Source organism: Lagopus muta, chromosome 7 (genome assembly GCF_023343835.1).
Source record: "Lagopus muta isolate bLagMut1 chromosome 7, bLagMut1 primary, whole genome shotgun sequence".
Taxonomy (NCBI): Eukaryota; Metazoa; Chordata; class Aves; order Galliformes; family Phasianidae; genus Lagopus; species Lagopus muta.
The window spans coordinates 13,113,616-13,133,773 of record NC_064439.1 but is presented as its reverse complement, the minus strand read 5'-3'; the positions used below and the strand labels follow the sequence as shown (position 1 = coordinate 13,133,773).

The 20,158-nt window shown below is 39.4% G+C and overlaps 1 protein-coding gene across 3 annotated transcripts in view; it reads right to left on the bottom strand.

The window, feature by feature from the left end:
• The window catches only part of CUL2 (cullin 2), a 44,007-nt gene extending 24,223 nt beyond the window's left edge, over positions 1 to 19,784 (bottom strand). Inside the window, exons 1-6 of one of the 3 annotated variants that reach the window (XM_048952167.1) lie at positions 19,670 to 19,784; positions 16,594 to 16,732; positions 10,394 to 10,496; positions 8,629 to 8,723; positions 5,135 to 5,240; positions 2,144 to 2,226 (exon numbers count right to left, since the gene is read on the bottom strand). In XM_048952167.1, coding sequence (XP_048808124.1) covers positions 2,144 to 2,226; positions 5,135 to 5,240; positions 8,629 to 8,723; positions 10,394 to 10,496; positions 16,594 to 16,712 — 506 coding nt within the window. In that variant the 5' untranslated portion in view covers positions 16,713 to 16,732; positions 19,670 to 19,784. Of the gene's footprint in view, positions 1 to 2,143; positions 2,227 to 5,134; positions 5,241 to 8,628; positions 8,724 to 10,393; positions 10,497 to 16,593; positions 16,733 to 19,442; positions 19,589 to 19,669 lie in introns of those variants that run through there. The other 2 variants (XM_048952166.1, XM_048952168.1) reach the window with 2 other exon arrangements.
• Positions 19,785 to 20,158: the final 374 nt, after the last annotated feature.

The following is a 20,158-nucleotide window of genomic DNA, read 5'->3' as shown; positions in this document are numbered from 1 at the left end:
TCCATTTAAATTCCTCTTCTGTAAAATAAGTTTTCATAAGTTAAACTGTGCACGTTTTAAGTTTTGCTCTGAAGAAAGCATCTAACTAATAGATTTCTAATTATATATGTATTAGTACTCGTATTAATTTTATTATTTTATATTATTTATGTTAGGCAAATATCATGCATATTCTTGAACTTCTGACAGATGCACCTTCTGATATCTGTTCCTTTAAAGCCTTGGTTTAATCTCTGATTTGCTTAACTCAATGGTAAAAGGCAATTATCATCTGTTTGCAGCAAAGTCTTGAAAATTATCTCTTGTAAACCACACTGACCAGAGGATCAATAGCAAAGAACAGCAACAAGAATATTACATACTAAGGCAATCTTCAGAATACAAACAGCGATGCCTGTGTTTCATGACACCAGGAAGTACACCTATAATACTAAGTTCTCTTCTACATGGTTCTTTCTGAAGCCTGCTTTGCAGGGGGGTTGGTCTCGATTATCTCTAGAGATCCCTTCCAACTCCTACAATTCTGTGATTCTGTGACCATTCACACAACATGCAGATCACAAGTTGGCTAAAACAAAGCTAACACAAATGGATGCTTTGAAATAGGAGGTGAAGCCATAGCAAACCAAACTGAAGAATTCTTAGGAAGAGAGGAAAAGAAAATAGAGAGCCATTATTTTAGATAATGACTTAAGTTATATTTTAAAAAAGTTTGAAAATGTTCAACAAATAGCATTAACAGGATACAGTCTCTTAAGGACTAACACCCTCTGAAGCTATTGACCTAAATACTCCTGGCAAGGTCTGCAGTCAGGCTCTAATTAATTACATAGCATTACTTTTAAGAGGCATCAGATATCTGTTTTAACAAGTTTTAAACAGATTTCTGTTGTCACCTCCCACTGAAATACATAGATTGATCCAATGAGTGTTCAATGTCACTGTGCTTGATGTAAAAAGGCAGAAGAATTTCCTTCAACATGAATCAGGGAATCTTCATTTAGTAAATACAAATACGTAATATAATTATTACAGTAAACATATAAAAGAAGCTGTTTTAGCACTGATTATGAAGCATGGTTCAACAACTGAAAGCAAACACGTACTTCCTGATATCAGAAAAACTATCTGAGAAGAACATGATGTCACTTACTAAATAGTCAAAAAATTAGTTTAGGAAGGAAAGCAAAACATGATTGGAATCAGTTTTCTCATGCTTCATGAATACAGCTTTTTGGCTGACCCAAGTGCACATTCAAAGCATCTCAATCAGCCAAAGTAATTCATTCTTTCAGTTTATGCATATTAGCCACATCACCTAAGCTAATTAGGCACGCAATCATTGCAGTCATTAAGCAACTCCAGAGCAGCTAACCAGCAACAGAAGTGTAGAAACTGATGGAACTCAAAACTACACACAAATACTTGTATAAATAACACATGCTGGGATAAATAATCAGAGAATTTGAAAAGATCTTAGAGGAGTTAAATAGCATAAAGATTTAAAATCAGAACTTCAAAAGCTGCAAGCATTTCATGGGGATACTACAACTGTATCTATTTTGGAATTAGCAGGGACATGAAGCAACAAAGATATCCACAAATAAACTCCCTCAAAATCCAAAAATAATTACTTCCATTTCACAATTAAAGTCAAGCACCAATAGTGTTAAGTCACTCATGTGAATAACAGAAGCTCAGATGTTGCAGATAAGCAAGAACTGCTCTGGGTCCCATTAAAGCAATTCTGGCTTCAGCAAATCCTTGCATAATAGCTTATGTTTACAGACAGCACAGGAACCAGAAGCAGTAAGCACCAGATGGAAAAAAAGGCAAAAGGCATTCTTTGGGCCCTGGAGAATTATTTCAGCTATTCCCCAAACCTATTATTAAGACAGGTAGCTGAAACAGAAAAGATCACTGCTTTTGGATTACAATAAGTGAGCTTTTTTTCCTATTGAAGCAAATAGCAATTATACAGCTACACGTATAAAAGCTGACAGAACAGCATCATCAGCTAAGAAGCTGCCTTTAATCAAAACAGAAAATAATTTGATCAGAGTCCACAGACTTTTCAAAATAAAGCAATACAACACCCCCACAAACTGTAAAAGCAAAAAAAAAAAAAAATCCAAGCACTCACTTTTTGATTTCTCGGAGGAGCATTCGAATAAGGATGGCCTGTAGTGGCTCAATCATTAATTTTCTCCACATATCAAGAGCTAGCTGTGAGGACATAACATCACAAGTTTACACCAGTTAAAAAAAAAAAATAAAACAAAGAAAAAATAAAGATGGATGAACTCTCAATTCCCCAATCAAGATTTAAAAATTAAATCATTAGATGCCCTCCTGTTCTCGTCTCGTACTTCTGCTAGTACAAGAACTACCGAGTGTCTGGAGCACTTACTGGCTAAGTGTTTGAAGTCATGCCAATACACACCTCATACGTACTTCCAGCATGTCTGGAATGTACCATGTTACATACTCCAGTAGCACTAAGCAAGCTCGTGCTCTTAAATAAGACGACTGAAAAGCCCCTAAAGTTTCTGTTTCAGCATCACTCAGCATGTGCTCATGAAACTTCAGTGCAACAACACTCCTTCTATAAAAACTAAATATTAGACATAATTTCTGTAACTTTCTTATAAGACTGAGAACATAAAATAAGCTTGTTTACTCTTGGATAGAGAAAGGACAGTTACCCAAAAACAGATGAACGGTAACTTCTTTCATTTTAAAGTGAAGAACATTGAAGACTGCCTTTGGACAAAGCCCCTAGAGGAATTCAAAGATTACAAGACAGCACTATATTAAAAGGGAAAATGCTTTCAAAGCAAAGACTTGACATATTTGGCCAATGCCTTGCCAAAAAGGTCACACGTTAATAGTTTGTTTTTGTTTTTTTTTTTTTTTTTTTTTTTTTTTTTTTTTTACTACACGGACATTGAATTTGCCATAAACAGTGCTATAATTTAATGTGCTTTAACTACTGGAAGGTAGGATCTGCGCTGCTTTCCAGAGCAAAGGAAAAACTGCCATAAATCCATTCCTATCCTAGCAATGAACAGAGGTGAACATCACTGTCTCAAGATCTAAAACTTACCCAGCACTATTACAGCTTACAAAGATAGTATTTGATTGAGAGAAATGGAAGCAATAGTGGGCAGCAAGATTAACAAAAGGTGGCTGGTAGAATTTCAGACATCAGCATCCAGAATGCCGTCAAAAACCATAGACTGCCTGCTGCAGTTTCACAACCTTGAATGTCCTCTTAACCTATTTAAATTCTGAGCTATGGATATACTGTCCAAAGAGCAGTTTCTGGTAAGCTTGAAGACAAGTGTGTCATTACCACTCCCCCCTACTCCCACCCCAATCTATGACTCCATAAATGAGAGGAATACTCTCAGAAGATGAATTATCAAGCCTACTATTCGTTCTCTGAAAACATATACTAGGGCAGAAAGTGTGGACAAAATGCAAACTAGCTACTACTATCCTTTGGGAGATAATAAAAAATAGGCTAGGACACCAACTCTGCATTCCAGGAACAGAGTCCAAAACCATTCCCAGCCCCTGAAACAGTTAACTGCTCTGCACAGAGCTAAGAACTACCTCCAACAATGGTGAAGGAGTCAGCTAAAACACAACTTATGGAAATCACAAATGTTTAAGGCATTATCAAGACATCACAAAAAGTGAGGCAATATTCACTTCCAAGCTCTAACAAACCTTTACAGGCACCATAATTTAGCAAACTGTGCAGAAAGCACAGGTAGAAAAGAAGTAGTTCCTTTTCTAAACTGCCTCGATCTAAAGCGTATCATGCTTCTGGTGTTTTTCCAGGCCACCCCCAACCTGTCAAAAGATTAGCAACTTGAACTGACAGTGTCACCTTCTTCAGCATAAAAGATGCTTCCTCAGGCATCACAATCTCTCTACTCTCAACAACGACAGCAGAGATCTCCTACTTGAGGCAATGAAATCCAAAAGCTAGAAGAACAGTGATTTGACAGGCCAAATAAAAAGTCATTTTTCACTTCTCTAAGTCAGGAGAGGAAAATATTTGCTTCTCTTCTGGAGAAAAACACAAAGGTAGAGAGAAAAGGGGAAAAAAAATCCACCACCATTAAAATAAATTACCTAGCTACCATTGTGTACGTATTTGTTACAGATACAAGGGGGAGAGACACACGAAGTATTCAAAAGCAAAGTTTATATTCAACTGCATTGTGGACTATGGTTCTACCCCAGTTCAAACTGAAGAGATACTATCAAAATCTCCTTAAAGACAACCAGAACCATTCTGTTTCAATAAAATCTGTGGGTTTTTTTTTTGTTTTTTTTTTTTTTGTTTTTTTTTTTTGCAACAGGAAATTTTTCACCTCATTTTCTTTTATTACTCAGCTACACAGCTACAACAGTAGCCAAGAAATGACAGAAAGTATGTACACCTCACTTCTGCAGAGCAGAATTGCACAGTGTGCTATGTCAGGATGCACTACTACCAATGACTACTTGTTTTGTAAGTGTTTAGAAATGAGTCTCAATCTCTCCAAACTACCTAAGCAACTGTGGGCATCAACGCATTTGTGCTCACTTCAATTACTTTTCTTCATTGTTCTGTTTTGATTTTTACATAATCCCTTCTTGCACAACACTTAATTGCACTGTATGTCCACTTCTTCTAAAATCTGAGCTGCTATGGCTGAATTGCTTGGACTGGAAAATAACACAGTTGCTGTAAAAAAAGCTGTTACACTTTGCAACATCAAAAATGTAAGACTAGAACTAATTTTTCCAAAGTTGATCAAAACAGAAGCACTTCATAAAAATGTTTTCTACATGATAACACCACTTTAAGAAAAATATATTTTATTCAAAAAATGATCTATATTATAACATTTTCAACTGAAGTTCTCCAACAGTACTCATATTTGATTTCCCTCCATACAGGTCTCTCTTTTTTTTTCCTTTTACATCAAAAATGCCATCTTACTTTCAAAAGGATTCTATGCTTACATCTTCTACTTAACTATTCAGATTCCATGACATGGAGAAGTCAACATTTAAAAGAACAAAGCTGAACATGTAGTGCAGCAAAATAGAGTTCATTTTCTGAAATACCTACCTCTCCTATTTCCATCAGTGGTTCATTCATATCCACACCACCATAACCATACTGAAGATCAGCTTCAGTCAATTTGTTCTTCTTAATAAACTGCGTGTTGAGGTACCTAGTAAAAATAAACATATTCCAATTAAAACACAGAAAAAGTTAAGCTAGTAGTTTTTGAAAACAAATTTGGAACATCTCTACATCAGACAAAAAAAAAGACAACTACTTTCAAGCAATGCCACTGCTACCTGCAGGAAATTCTTCTAATGCAGACTACTTTCATTCTAAAGCACTTTATACCATATTAAAGCAACACTGTGAAGAAAAACAAATACTAAACAACAGCCTGCATCACCGTCAGCATTTCCTTGGTATCCAGTGCAGGTGTTCAAGGAGCCAATGTTTCAAAATAAACAGACATATTGTATTTGCACTTACAAGTTAAACTCCTAAATCTCGAACAGCCCATACTACAGTGATGATAATTTCTTAATTTTTAAGTGTAGAAGAAAGTTCTTGACTATTATGTTTCACTTTAGGATTTTTTTTCATTAGTTGTTCTATTGTTGTCATTGAAGTAAAACATACACTTCTACCTATTCTGTTCATTATTTTGCATTTCTCTCAGTCTAAAATATTATTTGTTATAATGGAGTTTAGGCACCACAACTCACGCAATCATTACTTTTTCCACTATTGCAGAGAAGTCATTATCTATGTAAATTATGAATACATTTTCTACTTGGAGAAAAAGAAGATAAAGCAGGTTATGCAATCCTGGCTAACTTTAGTATCCCCAAAGGGAACATACAAAAGAGCAACATTCTAAAGATCACTGATTACAAGAACAACTTGAAAATCACATTAAATTATTGAAAATTACACTGCCCCAGCCAAAGCAACACGAAGAAAAATGTACAAAGAACACAGAAGGAAAGACCATCAAGCTAAATTTATTCCTTTTGTTTTTGTTTTCCAGGCAGTATTCAAAATTATGTTCTCAACATGTATACAAAAAAAAAAATTATATGTTGACAAAGGTGAACTCAAAGCATTTAAGGGAATCTCAGTGGCCCTTCCAGTAGCACTCAATGACAAAAACTGCTGAGAAAAGAAAATGCCTGTCATTCTGGGACATAATTCTTCTCACTATGGCCAATTCAAATGCTAAGACACACACATTTACTTCTCATGAAATACATGCTACAGTGACACTCCTTTCCCTATCTTGAATTTTCGTGGGTTCCATAATCCATACACATTTTTATGAAGTAGCAGTAGTCTAAATAAAATATTTACAGTAATTGGGTAAACACAAATGAGAACAGACTGACATAGTCCAAAACTAACATCAATAAATTAATTTCATGAGCAGTTGCATAGAAAAATGTTATGAATGCCTAATTTTATTGTAGGATTTACTATCACATGTATAGTTTACTTCAAACAAATAAAGCTCCATACACAACTAGTAGTTTCGAGACGCCTGGCTCCAGGCACTGAAAAGACATGAAAAGACTAACGAAGTGCTTTAACTGATGCACATTTTAGATGCTGTATCAGACTAGTGACTTCTGAACATTTCAGGCAGGAAGGTAAATGACAAGCAATGAAGACAAGGAGAAGCATACTATGGAAACCTTTAAACATGAAAGAAGTGAGGGTAACAGAGCATCAAGAAAATAAGGACTTGTGATAATGCAGCGGTGACAAACTGAAACACTGAGGGCTAATCTATTTTCAGACTCCAGAGTACCATAAACCACTAAGCTACCATCAATAATCATCACTAATTTGAAATACTCATCTCTGTGGAAGCCCCACAGGTTCATACAAAATTTGTGTGGACATGCTGAACAGCCAGAACACAAGCCTTGTTTAAGTAATCAAGTTTCTCAATTTTTTTGTTCATACTAAGAAAGTCAGCAGCTACCATTCCACCTTTTTCCTACTATGCCAGCTAAAACATCAAGTCCTGTGCTCTCTCTTTTCTCTTCCACTGTTACATCTTGTCAGCAATTTTAGACCAGGAAACCGATCCATCATGAAACTAACGCATCCACAAGTAAATAGATGAGTTTAACCTACATCAGGCACTTCTTGCAGAACTACTTGATTCAGCAAAAAGGAGGTGGCAAGAAACAGCCAGGCAGAATCACTCTTTTCACTGACTCAAAAGCACTGAAAACCTGCTTGCCATTATTTCCTTCCCTCTTCCCCTGATCTTAACATCAACTCCCACAAGCTTTTATTTGCACGAGCAAATAACAGAAAAGATGTGCAAACAGCATAATCTCACATTAGCTTCTCCACTGAAGTGATAAACTATTTTTCACCTTGAATAACTACTTGAAATTACTTCTAGAAGACAATCCAAAGGGTTTATCAGGAACCTACTGTGGAAACAAGGACTGAAAATAGAAGAAAATACCACAGGCTCTTAGTAGTATTGAGACAACTTTCATCTGAAACCCTGATCCTACAGCTCAGGACCAATTCCTTAGAAGTACACATGTGCAGGCTTACACTTTACTGACTAATCAGGAAAAACAGCCAACAAGGTAAGAACACTGATGCTGGTTACCTTTCAGACTACCAGCGATACGTTTCAGTATCCAAACCTCAAAACACAACCACTGAAATTCTTCTCCAGATAGAGGTGATAAAGTCTGTAAGAACATTAAAGGACTCTACACGTATTTGACAGAGGAATACCAAAGAACAGCTCTGTGTAAAATAGCAGTTAGTGTCAGGAAAATGTCTGGAAAACACAAGCATTTTTTGTGGGGAATTTTTCAGTTATTAAGAACTTAGAAAAGAACTGAGAAGTTCTTTTGTAAGGATTTTAGTGGAAAAAAAAACAAACTCCAAATATTAATTTACCAATTAAAAGGGTGACTAATGGTTGGGATAGATTGCCAGGCTACAGAGTAACATTCATGTACTTGGTATTTTTAGATCAACTAAGGGCAGCAATCTAACAATAGATCACTGTTCTAAATACAGTGACCACGCTCCCAAATCAATGTTTTCACATCACAGTGGCCTACAGTGTCCTTGGGAATACAGACTATGCAAAGGCTTGTCAGAAGAATGAGATGGAAGTATTTTATTTTTTAACATGTTATTTGGTTTTAGTGGTTTGAATTAAATATTTCTGATAAGAAACAAATATTAGCATTGGCAAAGCAGACATCATGAAATTTTGCCCACACGTAATCAAACCTAGACTGTACCTGTCTCAACATCAGAAACAACAAAAGGAGACTATATTAGAAATGATAGGAATCATCCTGGATAATTAATTTAGTGGTAAGGAGCAGGGCACAGAAAGACCTACTGAAGCACAACGGTTGTTTTTTCCCTCCCCTTTGTTCTGCTTCCATCACTATATTCTCTCCAAATTTGACACAGCATGTATAGCTCCTCTTGTCCTATTTAAACTTTCTTCAGTTTATGAAACAGAAATAATTTCAGAAATTTAACAACTCATTTGCAAAGCTTACCTGTATAAACAGTCCATATAGTCTGCTCCCTTGCTATATTCTTCCCAGTATCTGTGATACATAACCAGTACTTGTTCTTCAGATTCCAAAACTCTCTGTGAATAAAGAAACACATGCACACACATCCCTGAAGTTAGCAAGAAAGTAGTACCCATAAATTGAAAGCTGTAATAGGATTACTGTTTCAGAATAACCACAGAAGCAGAAAGACCACCACAGCTAAATGTCAGCAATTCTGAAAGTAACACTGTTGCTATGACCAGAAAACTAACAAGTATTACTGTGAAGTTCTGATAAGCCAACTATAGCAGCAGAAGTTGTTTTGCTTCGCATTCTAAAAGAATAACCTCTGAATACATTCATTTCCTATCTGCCTTTACAGAACAAGCACGGTTCATCCTCTTGCAACATGCTGGTGGATGCTACAGAACCACTTCCTCATGTGCCAGCACACCAGTTTTAAACCCATGCAGCCATGTGGCACACCAGAACAGTCACCTCACTCACTATGAATATTTAAAACAAGTATTATTTGAACTTAGCTGAAAATGCATCATATTTACCAGTAATCCTGGAATTTAAAAGTGATTAAAAGAGCACATGTAAGTGCAAACTTAAACACATCGTAAATTCTATAAAACTGGGCACAGATCTTTTGGAATGTCAGCCATTTGTGTTCTAAGAAGCTGCTGGTGTAGTGAAGGAGGATGAGATCCTAGGAATCAGCTCCAGAGTACACAGTGTTAAACTCAGCAGTAAAAAATAAAAATAATAAAAAAAAAATATCTAAGCAGCAGCTACATAAAAGAGGAAAACAACCAGACTAAGGTGGAACCAAGATTGTTTTCCACTGCAGTATGAATTCCACAAAGATTTTCCAAAATTAGTTCAAAGACAAATGGTGGGCAGCCAGTTTAAAAAGTGGACATATGCTTTCTATTACTTCCCAACAGTTTACATTGAGCTGGCACTTGCCCAGCCTAAATGAGCTCATCCAGCTCACTAAATAACTGAGCTGCATGACAGTTCTCTGAACTGATTTAGTCCACCAAAGCATCAGAGGCAGCCTCCGTGCAATCAGTGCAACTACCTACCACGATGCCTCGCCTATCTTGTAAAAATAATGTACCCAAGTTCAGCAATACTTGCAATTCTTCATTCTCTGAAGGAGCTGTGTCTATGGGGTATGTATAAATCTACTCCTCTTTTTGCTCAAGTACGAGGAAACACTGTTCATCCATCCTATACATGCAATGTGATGGATCATGACTCTCAAATCTAGGCCTTTTATCTGATAACACAGAATTTACAGCCATATCAATACAGAATTGTTATATGTCATGATAAACAGTCATTGCTTCCTGCCTCCCAATTATTATTTTTTTTACTTTATTTCCTATATATTTTATAAGTTTTCTTCAGTAGAATGGACACAATCTGTCTTGAAGACATTAGAGTGAAGTTTTACACTAAACGAAAGGCTAATTACAACATCCAACACATCTGGAATATGAAGAGATTTCTACAACTTGTTTGAATATAAACACTAAACAGAGAAGAACAAACTTACTTCTCAAGTCAACGGGTATACAAAACACACGAATACAGACAGATCTCTCACTTCCACAGATATTCTCCAGACCACTGACATCCCTAATTTAACCTCAAAAAAACAGTATAACTTCACGTGAACAACACAAAAACCCTCCACAAAGTTGAAAACAGGATAAGCAGTGCTGTCCACATCAGTAACTGCGTGGGTTACCTTGTGCAAATGGCGTACATGATTTTCCAAGAAAATCTTTGTCTCAGTATAAAGTCTCTCTCCAAGAGGTTCAGGATAGGCCACACACAAAGCATAAATGTCTCTGGGCTCTGAGTCAAGGTTTATATCTGCTTAAAGTGTGAGAACTGACGAACATAAATTTAAGATCTACAGGAACTCCCCCCAACAAGAATGTTTAAGAAAACATTTTTGAAGATACAGCACAGAAGACCAAATGGATCTTTTTATTAAGTTTGTGCAAACCCTGATTCACAAAGACTCTAAGCTTATAGCATCAATTATTATAACCTCTGTTTTAAGTAGTGGAAGCTGAAGGAATGTTAGATCTAAGATCCCAAAAATTCTGACAGCCCCGTGCTGACCTGACTTCTACCACTTATTTATCATATACAAAAAATATATTTATCTAAATGCAAACATTCATCTGAAATAATTCTTTTGCGTCTGTAACCTGCGTGAAATTCCAACTCTTGCTTTTTGGATCAAGGTAACTACTAAAGAAGTGTTAATTAGACAACGAGCATGCAGCAGAGCACAACATGAATTGAAGCCAAATTCCAATCTCTGTGCTTGCCCATCTCCTCGTCCCCCTCAGATCCATACCAGTTTACAGTTTAATGCCTTTACTATAATCCCCTCAGCTTCCTAGGTAGAACAATTTTGTGGAACGCTGCAAATTACGTCATCACAACAGTGAATTGAACCAAAAAACCTTTTGTTTATTTAACTATAATTATCATTTTAGTAATCTTGTTTAGACCACAGAGCTACACAAAATCATTACGCCTGCTCACTTAAAGGGCAGCAGCAAACACTTCAAACTGAATTATCTTGCAGAGCTGTATCAAGCTAGAAAAAAAAAAAAAAAGTCCCTTCACACACTCCTCCAGCACCTTGTCAGGAAAATCAATCATAGTTAAGAACTTTCAATAAAGTCAAGCAAAGCCAACAGCTGGTATCTCTGGGAAACTCACTACTTCCAAAAAAAATCATTAGAATGATTTGAAAAATAATCATGCTTTGTCATTTTAGTTTAGGCACTGCATAAAACTAGTCACATTAGAAATAAAAATAGCCTACATTAACCATTACGTTCTTTAACAAAGAGAAAGCACAAGAGCTGTTTTCCTTTAATCTGCCTTAAAAAAAGCATGTGCCTGTCTAAAAGCAGGAAAAAGGCATAAGGACAGTTGACAATTTACTTGCTTCATCTACAGAGCAATATAATAAGCTTTCATCACCATTTTTCCAAAAGAAGGGCTCCTCTTGGACACTGAAGTATTGTTCAAAACAGAGAAGATACTGATGTAGAATTGAATTGAAAAAGCCTTTACATGGCAATTGAACACCCAGAGAACCAACAACTGGTGTCTGCTATTGACTGAGGTTATTTCATCCTTACAGATCTTTATCAGAACTCTCCTCATAATGTCAAGCACTAAATTGAAACCTCTGTGAACAAAACACACAATATTCACTGCATTGTGCTACACCAACTCGCACAGTGGTAACCAATAAAATACCACAATAAATTTAGCAAGCTAAGGGTTTTCTCAAACTTAGTTTGTATAGAAAAATCACTCCTTTTAAATCACCTCTGAACAAATGCAGTCTAAGGATGATCTGCAGGTGAATGCATCCTCAGTAACATTCATGAGCACAAGCTCCTCACCATCAAAGATACTGAGGAAGTAAATTCCAGAACTAGAAATCCTAAGCTACTGCCAAGTCAACAGGACATGACTGTTCTCTTCAGATCCACGACTACACTACCCATTTGGATCATCAAAACAAAGTTACACATATCTGCTACAGAAGTAACTTGCTTTGAAGTGAGAGAGGAAATGCACAGCCCTCATTACAACAGCACGAAATAGTAACGGCAGCTTATCTAGCAACAGCAGCAGTTAAATCTGAGTTTATCTTGCCTCTGCACCCCAGGCTTTGGTTAGGAATCCAGCTGACCATTACTGCTGCAAACAAATGTCTTAGTTGTAAAACAGCTATTTAAAAACAAAACCAACATCTGTATTTCATGGAAAACATACATCTTCCACATAAGCCTCTCTTTTTTCTAGATAACAGTCAAAGTTCAGTGCAAGTGGAAAGAAATGGAGCCCACCACTGTTCCTTGACAAGCAACACTCAGTTTGCATGCCTGCTGAAAATAAATAAGTAGCTTCATCACAAAAGCACTGCCACAGACACTTCACACACCTTCCTATGCCAGCCACGCGTACAACTCCACACAGACTCCCACTTTCTGGATGGTGAGTTCCTTCAGATTTCTACAAAAAAGCCAACAGTCTCAAAAAGGTATCACAGTGAGCAAGAACGTAAGAATTGTGTAGCAAGGCTTATCTGTTGCTGTTTGCTCACCTAACTCTATCATTCAGCTCAGAATCCAATTTGAAGTGCTATGTTCAAAAGGTGGTGAATTTCTTAAGTAAAAAAAATATTCGAAGGATCAACCACTGAATATTCCTCATGTTTTATTCCATAATCTAAAAGCATATTTCTTCTGTGCTGCTGTCCCTCAGAAGATGAGAAAAGGAGCCTTCCCTGTTCAATAATTTATCTTCCATGCTAAAAGCCATCTGTCCTTCCAGTCCAGCTCCTTGTAAGGAAGGCTGAGAAAGGTCTAAGGAAGACGAAGCCAAACCACTGCTTAGGGCCCTCCAGCCTGTGTCAAGCACAAGAAAATCAAAAGCCTTGTGCTTTCTAAGTGTTCCAGTCCTGGCTATTGGAATGGCATTACCTCAGAATTGGGAAACTTAACCAATTCTAAACAAAGAAAAATGAATTATTATTTAAAAAAAAAAAAAATACTGTATTCAAGCAACAAATGCTCAGTTACTGCCCTTGGGATAAAGTATCTATGTAAGACAATAAATTAACATACAGTTTTGAACAAATCTAAAGATGATCAAAGCAGAGCACTCTGAAAATGTCTGTGATTCAATCTTGCTCTGCAAAAGCACACACATGACTACCAAAATTCATGGAGCCCTCAGTCAGAACCTCTATTGCATTGACTTATTTACTCTTCCTTTCCTTTGAATTGGTTTCTGTATTAAAAATACATGATTATACATGTCCAGATCAAAAGTTTCTGACTCACCATAGGATTCTTGTGAAATGAGGGATTAACAGAGAGAGAGACAGAGAGAGAGAGAGAGCAAGTACAAAGAAAAACAGAACAAAGCAGGCCATCAAGTTAAACGCCTTACAAACAATTTTGTCTGATGTACAAGCATGCCGCCGCCCCTTCCCCCCCCCATCCTAAATACTGATATTCTAGTTACTTGGTTGGTGCAACATCCAGTTCTACTGCTGTAAAAACATCAAGACAATTACAGGAACATCCTGATGTTCTACTTGCCCAAAAAGTTCTACTGCTAGACAGCAGTTATCAAAGTACAGCTATCAAAGCTATAAACCACCACTCCCCTATTCAAACTTGAGCAGACTCTTACCTTAAAGAACAAACTCTAAGCAACTACATTGTTACAAACAAAGCCTTAGAAGTTGTATTAGGCATATATCATAACCAAATTCCTGTAAATTCCATCTCAAGCAGAGAGATGCAACCATCATTCATTTACTGGACGACGTAACAACTCCAGAAACACTCTTTTTCTGCAGAGAACCTGAAAGGAAATCTGAAGGTCAAAGGTGGCCTGAGATGACTCACAGTTTAAATAAAGTGACATACAGTCTTTCAAGTCATCTTCTCTAGAAGATTCTTTAACTCTTTATACAATTGGGATTCTCAGATCATTGCCATTCTAGCATTTCAAATTTGAAATGAACTGTGTATAAAGATAACCTATGCTTAACAATAAAATTATCACAGTAATAAAGAAAACACTGCATTTACATCAAGTTTTTGGAAAATAGTAATACAGGAATTAGTTCTAGAAGATGACTGCACATTACAAACCTCCCAGCCCTAAAATACTGTTAGTCTGTGCACTCTAACTGATCTCAGCTGTCTCAAGCAGCACATGAGAAAACAATCACTTAGAATCAAGCTGCAGCAGACTGAAATCACATTTATTTGCTGCAGTTTATCCCTTGTTTCCATGTCATTGTTTTCACCACAGAGAAATTACACAGATCAACCGGTGCTAGAACCAATCAAACAGCCTCCATGAATTTCATTAGCACACAGTTCCAACATATTAGTCATATTTTTTTATTATGCTCATTAAGCAACAAGAAAAATAGAGTAAACAAACATTTCCTCATTCTGTTTTTAAGTCAGATCTGTGGAAAGGACAGATACATAAACCAATCCTAACATCCCTCTAGGTGCTTAGGAACACATTAAATCAAACTTCAATTAAATTCAGCAGAAAGCAAAAAGCTATCACAGAACAAGATATGTTTTAGGAAGACCTGGAGTTTAAAACTTATTTATATCTCAGGTGTTTGGGTTTTTTTTCTTTTTACATTGAAAACCCAAGAAAAAGCTTTCAAAACAACTGTATAGAAGAATGAAGACTTTATGTTAAAGCACAGAGCTTGGTCAATGTAGCAGGAGTAGTAACACAAAATAAACATCACAAGTTACAAGTCACAGAAGCTCCTCGGGCCATTCTGCCATAGAGAATGCTCCCAAAGGCTCTCAACTGTGCCAAATTAAGACACTAATAATGCCACCTTTCCAGGAAGGTAATGAATAGAAGACAGTAAGTGAGGTTTTAAGAATTACACGCCGAACAGTTCTTCCAAGCCTGCATCCTGAGTCTGCTATTCATAAGTGTTTCCTTCATGATGCTCACTCAACTAAAGTAAAGCCCAAAACAGGATCAACAGCAGAGTTCACATATTGGTCCACTTAGAACTTCTTATATGGAAGCCCACACACAAGAAAAATCAATGTAACATCCCATTCAGCTATTATCTTAAATTTTAAACCTATTTTGGGCATTGTTTTATAATGGTTAGTCTCAAGCTACAGAATTTAACAGCTTATGGAAGACTGAAATGTGCAATTCCTAAAATCTGCTTAGAAAAAATTACTACAGCACAATTTGCAAGCACAGAAATTCACACTTAATGCTAAAAGTCTAAGGTTTGGTGTCTAAGACAAGGTGGAGAGTCACACCCCCACAAATCAATTATAAAGTTTTAAAATTACAGAGCTTCTCAAAAGATTACTGCACAATACATCTCCACAACTATCTTCTACATAGACTACAAGCAACTGAATTTGCATATACTTGCAGATAAACACTAAAAATCAGACAAGTGGGAAAGCAATTCTGAGAAACGGTGAAGAGATCAGAAAGAGAGAATTCAGCTCCCACATACAGAATAAGCTCATGCTGTAATAACATACAAAGGTCTTCCCAGGAGACTCTTATTTCACCTGCTAGAATTAGCAAATTGATATATAAGTCTAAACCATTCTTCCCCCTTGAAATCAAACCAAACCTAATCAGATTGCCAGGGAGCAGCTACAAAGCCTCCAAAAATTGTCTAATTTCTCACCACACTGTAAAGGCTAATGTATGCACAGATGCAGGGCACAGCTTTGTTTCTTTAAAAAGAAGTTCACTGAAACTTAAGTCTAATTACATGCCCATTTTAAATGTAAAATTACAACTATTCACTATAGCATCCTTCATGCAGTTGTAATTTGAGCAGCAAGACTGTATGATCGCAGCTACATTCAACTCTAAACTGTTCAGGACTGGAGAGCCAATAACAGAGGTAAAATAAAAGGAAAGACTTTTCTATAAGCCTGTAGAAATGACTAATATGGTAGTCAACAGAATACTCAGAAGTGCAGAAGAAGGAGACAGGTGTAAATGAAACAAAACAATCGCACCATCCCCTAGCTTTAGAGATTTGGATTCTATTCTGTCAGAGGTGCACAGCCCTGCCACACGCACACTTCAGCATACAAGGAAAACTCATTACCAAAAAGGAAATTTGCACACAGTTTTGTGAACAAGCATAGTGCAAGCTAAAGATTGATATTACTGAAAGCAAGTAAAACTCGGACTTTTTAACACTGTATCACATCAAGCACTTCATGAGCATGCAGAATTTCCCATCCTTTTGGCCATTTTTTCTGCCTCACACACCTAATAGAAAGTAGAACCTTAAAATGTGCTTCGTGCCAAACATACCACACGGACACATGAAGAATGTCACTTAAAGGATACGAGAAGCGGTCATTCCACGTTGCTCTTTCAACATAATCCAACATAACAACAGCCTTAATTGTTGTTAGAAGTTTGTTCCATGTTTCATCGAAGTCAACCACTCGTGGTTTCAAGGACATTGTGGGGTTTTAGTGTTAATCTGTGGAAAAATTCAATATATCAGGGAACATGGCACAATAACATCAAAAAATACATTTCATTTGAATTTTTCAACTTGAACTTTGTACATTGCACCACATCAGCACACAAATACAAAGGATCCCTTTTCCCTGCCCATCCACCTCCCCAGTCAAACACTTATTTTGAACTTTATGGAAGGGAATGCTGATATTACATGAATCACCCGTAACACAATGCCAATCTACTTAACAGCACCACGCCTTGTGCAGTTCAGCACTTTACAAAACTTCCCATTCAGCAGCATAACATGAAGAAACTGATTTCCCTGTAAGTTTGTCATCAGTTACCTCTACAGAAAAGCTCCCTCAGCTGCAGCTGAACCCGGAGAGAACCCAGAGCGGAAACACATTGAGCAGAGGATCTGATTATTTGAAGTTACTGCTGTCAGCATACAGTCTATGTTCAGCTCAAGCTTTCATGAAACAATTTTGGTGTTAAATTTAAAAAGCCACAAAACCCAAAAGCTTTGACCAAGATGACAAGAAAACACTTAACATACAGCATTATGCACAGCTTGTGTAGCCTACTGCATTGTGCAGCAGGACAAGCAGTGATTTTTTTCAAATAAAACATGGCTTGAAAATACATTCATATATTCACATAAAAATACTAGAAGAGATCTATTAAATAGGTCTGTAATAGTGACTGAAATAAATCTAAATAAAAAAAGAACTCAGGAAAAGTTTTCTCAATGCCTTGAGAAAAACAAAAGCAAAACCAAGGCCTCCTCTTTCTGCATTCCTATTTGCCTCTGTTCCATACATCCAGCCCAGCAGGGCCCTACAAATGACACTGCAGACATAAAGCATGCCCAGATCCCACTCAAAAAGATGTCACCTTAAGACTAGAAGGAAAGGAAGAACATTCCTATTTTATTGAGACAGACAGGTGACTGTCCCAAACGTTCCAGGCAGAACCCAAACGTTCATAGGCAGAATGAAAAAAGAGAGAGCCGCTGACAAATAAACCTGTAGCACCAGACACTTCCGTAAAAGAAAGAACCAAATGATAGATTGAAAAGCTACCCGTGGAAGCAGCTCACTCCCATAATCCTGCTGGCTCTTAGCTTCTGAAAGTGCAGGATACACAGTTTCTCAAGTTAAAGAAAAAAAATACTAACAACATCAAACTCAAGTTTTACACCTTCCATCTCCAAAACAGCACACTGACCAGTTAATTGGGCTCCTGAGCTGCTAGAATCAGGAACTTCAGAAGGCTGTTTTCCTCTCTGCAACGCAACAGTTTCCACTTCAAGTGTGATCAATTTATTACCCACATCTGCTTTGATTTCATAAAGAAACTGAACAGCAAATAACATCAAGGGAATGGTACGAGGCCTGAAGCTTTAAGAGCTTCATTCCTTCAAGCAGAAGAAATAAAAATCAATAAGTGACACATAAATACTCTCAGTTCTGCTTAAGCATATAAACTGTTACACTTGCAACATGGCTATTGGCCACTTTTGGGAACAAAAAATCATCTTCAATTCATACGTGGCAGCAGCAGCAAAAAAGCAATGGGAACTGACGAAACAAATTGACGTCCACAAAATGTTAAGGTGAAATGTGCAAACTGTTGTGTGTGTCAAAGAAATGTGGACCCTGGTAAATATAAGCAACTGCAAAGCACTTTTCTAAGAAGGAAAACAATCTTTACCCAAAACCTTTAATATTATTCATCCGGAAAATGCAACAATACCTTCAGGTGACTCCAAAAAGAAATTACTGCAACCTAAGGGGGAAGAAAGGCTGAAGAGAAAGCCCCACACTATGTCACAACAAATCCATAACATCATATTTAACATCACCAAAACATAAAACATGTAAAGCACTGTGCACGCATGCAGGCAGTCCGGGGTTGCACGGTTTAACACAGAGCTGACTGGAGCTGGGCAATCTCTTCCAGCTTTCAAGTTAGTGAGAATCCAAAATCGGTTTTAAAGTGTTAACAAATGCAGCGTAACTTTCTCTGCCGTACACAGGGCGGGAGTTTGTGAGCTCCATGAAGGCGGTACACAAACGCACCGAGCACCAAACACCCTGTATTGATCCACGCACTGGTGGTCAAAATGACACAAGAGCAGAATATCTGCCCCGGGGTTTACACCATTGAGGGGCGGGAAGCCGTACCCGTCCGACAAGCCCTAAGGAGAGCAGCCGCCGCCGAAACCCATGAACGCACCGGGACAACGGACGGTCGGTGCCCCCTCTGCCCCTCTCTTCCAAGCGCCCCACTGTCACGCCGCTCCCGTTTGCTGATACGACCCACGCGCGTTTTCAGCCGCCGCACTCCTCGCCCGGACGCTGAGCCCGGGGAGCAGCGGGGCGAGGAGCGGACACCCTGCGCCTCCCGATGCCTGAGCCGAAACGAAAGCGGCCCGCGACGGCCGCCCGGCCCGCGCCCCACCGCGGCCTCCCGCGGGACGGGGCCCGTGTCGGGACCTCTCGGGCACGGGCGGTGCCGGCCCGCCCCGGGCGGCCGCTCCGGGGAGCGGCGGCCCCGTGCGGCGGGGCGGGGCGCGGATCCCGCGGGCAGCACCCGGCCGGGCAGGGCCGCGGCGCCTCCACACGCAGCACGGGGCCGGGGAGACCGCCCGCCTCCCGGCCGAGCGCGGACTCCCGCGCTGAGCGTGACGGCGCTCCCGGCCGAGGGGCGGAGGCGGGGGTTACCTGGCGGCACGGGGCCGATCCGATCGGCGCCGCCGCCGGCTCCCTCGCTCCCTGTCGCGCGGCCGCGCTCGCTGCCCCCCTCCTCGTCCTCACAGCGCTGCCATTACCCGAGCCGCTCGCCCCTCGCGCCCCGCCCCTCTCCGGCGCCGCCACCGCGGGCAGGGGTGAGGCGAGATGAGGCGAGGCAGCGCAGGTCCACACCGCGCCGCCCCGCGCCCATTCCTTACCGCGGCACCGCGAGCCGCCCGTTACTTCCAGCCCGGCCCAGGGTCTCCCCGCCGACCGCGAGCCGGATGGTGGGCGACGGCTCAAGGAGCACCGTCGATTTCCGACCGCGTTTCCCCGTCGGAGGACACGAATTTGGTACGGCCCGTGCTACGGCAAGCGCGGGCGGCCTCAATGCCCCGCAGCGGGGCGGTCGGGGGCCGCACGGCGCATGTTCCTTCGGGCCGCCGCGCACGCGTTGCGCCTCCATTGGCGACGGCGCCCTTTCCGCGCACGCGCGCGGCGATCCCGTGTGGGGCGGCGGAGCCGAGTTTTTCGCGGCCCGAAATGGAGTCGGGGTGGGACGGGGCTGTTGAAAGCGTTGTTTTGCGATTGATTCACAAACCGTTTGGCACGGGGAAACCAACCGCGGCTCTTGAGAGCAGGATAAAGCAAGACTGCTTCTCCTCCAAACAGTTCCTACAGTATCAGCTGTAAGCGTTTTGTAACTG